The sequence below is a fragment of the Thunnus thynnus genome, chromosome 1, assembly GCF_963924715.1.
Source record: "Thunnus thynnus chromosome 1, fThuThy2.1, whole genome shotgun sequence".
NCBI classification, from domain to species: Eukaryota; Metazoa; Chordata; class Actinopteri; order Scombriformes; family Scombridae; genus Thunnus; species Thunnus thynnus.
The window spans coordinates 37,776,949-37,782,922 of NC_089517.1; the positions used below are offsets into that span (position 1 = coordinate 37,776,949).

At 38.0% G+C, this 5,974-nt stretch overlaps 1 protein-coding gene across 1 annotated transcript; it reads right to left on the bottom strand.

The window, feature by feature from the left end:
- Positions 1–261: 261 nt before the first annotated feature.
- tssk6 (testis-specific serine kinase 6) lies at positions 262–2,910 on the bottom strand. The gene is made up of 2 exons (XM_067599650.1): positions 2,561–2,910; positions 262–1,036 (listed from the first exon to the last, which is right to left on the bottom strand). The coding sequence occupies exons 1-2, from the start codon at positions 2,816–2,818 to the stop codon at positions 317–319; spliced, it is 978 nt and encodes a 325-aa protein (XP_067455751.1). The 5' UTR covers positions 2,819–2,910; the 3' UTR covers positions 262–316.
- Positions 2,911–5,974: the final 3,064 nt, after the last annotated feature.

Sequence of the window (5,974 nt, forward strand, 5' to 3'; positions counted from 1 at the left end):
CATCACATACCTCCATAATTACCATCCAGTTGAATCAGCACCTCTCTGACACTGTCAAAAAATAAATAATATGAAGAGGTGTTTCCATTATTTCATTGTGTAACTCTTCACTTTAATATTAACACTAATACAATAAGCACCTTTGATATCGATCAGCCAATCACAGTTTGATTACAGTATGATGTTTTTTTTTAAACAAAATGAAATAGTTGTTTCTTTTGGAAGATGCAGATGAATTTTAAATTCAAAGTTTACCAAAAGTGATAGTGAATGCTTTTATTTTAACTTTTGTCAGCTTCTTATTTTCAATGTTTTGTCATTGTCTTTCAGCAGCAGTTGATGGTCCTTCTCCTGGATCTGAAATATCATTTGAAAGTTCCTTGTCCTCTGTGGCCTTTTCACTTGGAGGTTCTTCTTGTCCAGAGTCAGAGACTGAGGTGGAGGCCTCATCACTCTCCTCCATTCTCCCTCTCCTCAACATCCAGGTGCTCTGTAATATGTTGCTGATTGTAATGCGCCACTCAACAATAGGGTGCAGAATGCTTTGGATAAGGTCTTGTGCCTCAGATGAAACAGATGGACTATTTGGGAAGCTGATTCTATGCTTCTTTTGAATTTCCACCATCTTCCCAATGTTGGTGGCATTAAAGGGCTCTGATGCATAGAGCATCATATACAGCACAACACCCATACTCCAAACATCAGACACTTTGGGGTTGTATGGAGAACGACTCAAAACCTCAGGTGCTGCATAGGATGGGGTGCCACAGTAAGTTTCACTCAGCTTTATCTGGCCATCCGTGTAAGTGAGCCTCTTGCTGAACCCAAAGTCACACACTTTGAGGTTGAGAAACGTGTCCAGCAGCAGGTTTTCACATTTCAGGTCTCTGTGTGCCACATCCCTGCTGTGAAGATACTGGATCGCCTCACACAGCTGTGTGAAAAACCTGCAGCTTGAGTGTTCAGGTAAGGCCCCTTTGTTTTTGATATACTTCAAGAGGTCACCTTCTACACAAAGCTCCATCACCATATAGACCTACAAATGCAAAAGGGCACGTTCAAGTATATGCAGCAGGATACGCAGTTAATGTAAAACAAGATTAAGAGTCTGCAGCCATGCTAGCTGATCCCTGAGGAAGTACTTGGACACAGAGGTACTTTGAGCTAAATGCAAATGTCAGCATGCTAAAATGCTGATACTAATGATGTATAATCTTTATCATGTTTTATCGTCTTAGTTTAGCCGTTTAGGAAGCTGACATTTGATAATCTAAACACAAAGTACAGCTGAGGCTGATGGGAATGTCACTGGTATTGTGAGTATTTAGTCATAAACCAAAGTATTGGACAAATTGAGATTTTGACCTGATAATGATGATAGATGAAACAGGACTGTCAAAGTCATTACAATTCAACATTCCTGAGGAGACAATCCTGAGGAGAGCATGAATGTGTGTACCAAGTTTCATGGCAATCCATCCAATAGTGATACATTTCACTCAAATACACAAATGTGAACCTTATGGTGGCGCCAAGTCAAAATCATCAGGCTGCAGAACTCTTTTGTCTCTCAGTCTGTCAAACTGTTAAATGAGAGTTTTAGTTTAAGTAGGCCTCAGTGTACCTGTGTAGGCTAAGCACTGAATGTGAAAGTGAGCCATGAAATTGATTTCATTGCTGCTACTCATTTGAAACGTCTGATGTGGTGTATGTTCGTGGTATTGGTTTTGTTGTTTGGTTAAAAGTTGTGTTTTGTCATGTTTGTGTATGTCTTGGGATGCAACCAAGCAGCAACTACAACAGCTTGAGGCTGAAGCCAATGCAGAGGTACCTTAAAGTGCCAAGTGCCATAGCACAGACAGCCACTAGATGCCCCAACTGCCTTCCATTCACAAAGCCTCAACTTCTCTCTAGAAATAATAAGTCAATCATTTTTTTCCATGAGTTATTATGGTGTCAGTCACTAAATTTGGTCCATTTAACAAGTGTGCTGGTGGACTTTTTTAATGTTACTTGATAATGATACCTGCCCTGTTAGCAAAATTTAGCTAAAGTAGCTAACGTTAGTGTGCAGCACTCTGTGTTTCCAAGGTAGCATGAAAGGCAACACCCTGCACTCCTTATTTGAAGGTCCTGGCTCCAAATGAAAAAAGATGGCACTGACAATAAGCTGCAACTCTGGGCTTCAAACCAGCTCCAATGCAAACCAATGGGAGATGTCACACCTCGCTATGTCCATCTTTAAATACAGGCCATGGAAGTAACACAAACTTCAGAAAAATAATCTGACAATAAAGTGAAATCAAAATCAAAGTAGGGATCATTCTCTAGGCATCATGGATATTTGTACAAACATTTCATGGCAGTCCATCCAATATTGCAATAAGGCTTTTAACTAAAATGCAGAAACATCCTGTTATCACTTTTTTTATAACCATCTTGTGCATTTCAAATGAAACTGGCTCTTACATGTATTAATATTTTTCATGTATCTCTGTATAGACATACAGTAGTTACAGTAACCATGGTTAATCATACAGTACCAGTCAGTGGTACTTACTGTCCTGTTCTTTTTCATTTCTAAAATCTGGTAAGTCTTGACAATGTTGGGATGGTTCAAAGACCTGATGATCTCCATCTCTCGAGACAGGAAGACCTCCCAGTTATCAGAATTGAACTTTTTTGTGTCTACAATCTTTATGGCAACCTTCCGCTGCCGTTGGGTTGAGTATGCACACACAACTTTGCCATACATGCCTGCTCCCAGGTTGCTCTTAAACGTGTAACCATTCTTCTCCAAGAACAACTTATCAATCATTGTATATATAATGATGACACAGTCAGCTGAGTAAAGGCCTTTACTCTTCAAAAGGTTAGGTTAGGTTAGTTTAGTAGTGAGTCAGACCAGTATATGTACAGTTTACATCACATTATGACATCATTTTCTAGAAACATGCCAACAGAACTGCATTTAAATGATTCATTTCTCCTGCAGAGCAACAACACAACAATAAATTTACCATCAAGTCAACCATAGTATTAAAAAGGTGGACATGTGTCTGAGTAGTACGAGAAAACAAAACAGACAAACATAAAATAAAAATATTAAAAATACAAATGATAAATAATACAGCCTAAACAATACAATGAAAGAAAAAAGAGATGAACATAAATCAGTCTTCAATTTAAATTAAAGGTTAGTACATTCCTGGTCTATTGATTTTTACATATTTCAGAAGTTCTTTTGCTATTTTTAAATTCATACACTTCAGGGATTTACGATCCAATCCAAATTCATTATAAAAAGCATTAAAAGTGGGTGAGCTTTTCATAAATTTGGCTGTGTATATAATATTTTACAATTATGAGAATTGTGTTACTCAGCAGATTTTCTTGTTTCCCTTTCTTAACCAGTCCATACATTACATCCACATGTGATCAGCAGATTCTTCTTTTTTTTTTTTAACCATACTTCCATTTGTTTCCAAAATAGTTGGGAGTGACAGCAAGCAGAGAAAATATGCTTTGTGGTTTCAATATCTATACTGCAAAATGAACAGCCATTACTTTCAAAACTGAATCTTAATCTAAGGAATTTGCTAGAAGGATTTATCATTCACTAATTTAAAATTAATTTCTTTAGCTTTGGGTAATATTTAATAATGTAAGAATTCTGTTTTTAATCTTAGTAATTTGGCAGGATCCATGTCCTTAAACCAAGTACTCTAATGAATTGGATTGGATGTAAGTCAAGCCCTCTCAAGCCTTCTCATACAATCAATAAAATCACGTACTGGGATCTAAAATGAAAATACTGTTATAAACTCCTCACTCAAGACAGTCAAATGGCAAACCTTTTTCAACACATGGCATTAAATCAGAAGTCACTCAATGTTAATAAAAAAAATACTGTTTACTGTTCCACATACAGTATTTTCTCATTTACATCTGGTCACAGATTTTCATCAGACATGTACTGCAACATTCTCCCTGCACAGACACCAAAATAGTTTCTGTCACAAATTGGTATGACTTCAGTGATGTCATCACAGGTCCATGACCTCAGTGAGTGTTCTTGACATGAGATTTGAGTTTGAGTAAGAAAGACTATAATAATAATAATAGTAATAATAATAATGGTTTTATTTGAGAACACTGCAGCATTACAGTCTGATGACACCTTACATTGTCCAATATGACACCACAATGAGGCAAATAGTTTCAATATGTTTTTTATAAGCTGGTACAACAGAAACATTTTTCTTCAGTAGGAACAAGGACAAGAACAACAAACTGTGTTTTCAATGTGATAGTTGCGTAAGAATGTACAGAGAACACTGAAATAAACCAGCAACCATTAAAAGTTAAGTTAATGCATTTCTAGTTTTAGAACTCAACTGACAGAAGTGCATCAAATCAATCTTTATTTGTTTATTTATATGAGTATGTCTATTAGACCAGAGTTTTCCTAAAATTATGGATATGTTTGAGATGTGAAAGCATGTGTTTCATGGAGTCTTCCAGCAGATGTCAGCAAGAAAGAACCATTGACTTCATATGTGAAGTAAGGTGGTTTTATCTGCCCTGTTTGAGCAATGTGTAATATGTATGAGGAAGCACTAAACAGTGAGACATGTCTGTGCTTAATCAGATCTTTAAGACAGACTGTTTGCACTGTTACTCACAAGCAGTCATGATCAGATTTGTGTGTCCAGACATCACCAACCTATCTGCATGGGTTGCTGTAGAAGCCTGAGAAATGGAGATCCATCATCCCCCTAAAGTGCAAGCAGACAATTTATTTCAGTGTCTGTCCACAGACTGTTGTTCTCTGTGTTGTCCTCCATACCGCTCTGCTAGTAGCAGCATGGATTCTGCTCAGCTGCTCTGATGCACTTCCATTACTCTGGATTTGACATTGTTGTTGTGTGTTGCATTGCGAGTGATGCAAAAGACAATTTGAAATCCGATTTGAGCAGCCAGAGACTGCTCCAGACTGAGATGCATCTGTAGAAATCCAATTGGAATCGCATTTCAGACCACCTCCTAATGTGTCTTGGATACGATTTGCAAAAATCACATTTCATGTGGTTTTTTGCTGTCCAGACATTCTAAAATCAAACTGGATATAATCATAGTTACTCAGGAAGAAAAACTAACCATAAGTGTCTTTATAGCAGCCATTCTTGCATTGCACACCATGCTGTGTGTGCTGTGGCAGCCCTGAGCCCAAGTGGAGATTGTACTGCAGGTGGCAGCAAAGGCAAGGACAAATACAAGACTTGCTGACATGGCTCTCATCTGTCTGCTCCAGATGCAGTGTCATGTAGCGCTGTTATAACATCAGGAAACCATTAGCTGAAAACGATTACCTGCCCTCTACTGTATCTATCTCTCCAGCTATCAGTCTCTGAATACAGCTACTTATTCCTTTATTCATACCTCTCAGCTGCTAATACCTTGACAACAGGTGGCCAGATGAAAAGAACGTGCTGTCAGGCTTTTTAGATAATAGCATTAGCTGGGGTCAGTGGCATTTATTGTGTCCTTGAAGTTCTTTTAAAGCAACTATAAAGAGTTTTTAATTGGTTATGAAATGATCTCAATTTAATACTGTTGCCTCTATATGACCTACATAAGCAAACAAGACCATCAGTGAGAAGACTGGCTATTTCTACATAGCACAAAAAGTAAGGAAATTAGTGTTTTGTAGATTATTTCTTTGTTGTAACAATGCTTCTTGGCAATGAATCTTATACCGTTGGAAAGCCTGTTTATTTCCCTTTTAAATCGTGCCACATTTGTAAGGAACATGCATTTGTCGGTTTGTGGGGTTTATCAGAGACTACCTCCAGAATTTGAGAGTGGAGAGGGTGGAATGGCCCTATTGAACACTTGTGGGATCAGCTTGGACGTGCTGTTCGTGCCAGAGTGACCAACACAACCACGTTGGCTGACTTGCGACAAATGCTGG

What these genes read in the sequence shown, in the direction of transcription:
- tssk6 (XM_067599650.1), bottom strand. Translation starts at nt 2,818, where the DNA reads ATGATTGATAAGTTGTTCTTGGAGAAGAATGGTTACACGTTTAAGAGC. An exon ending in AAATGAAAAAGAACAGGACA is followed by an intron (nt 1,037 to 2,560) that starts GTAAGTACCACT and finishes TTGCATTTGTAG; the next exon opens with GTCTATATGGTGATGGAGCT.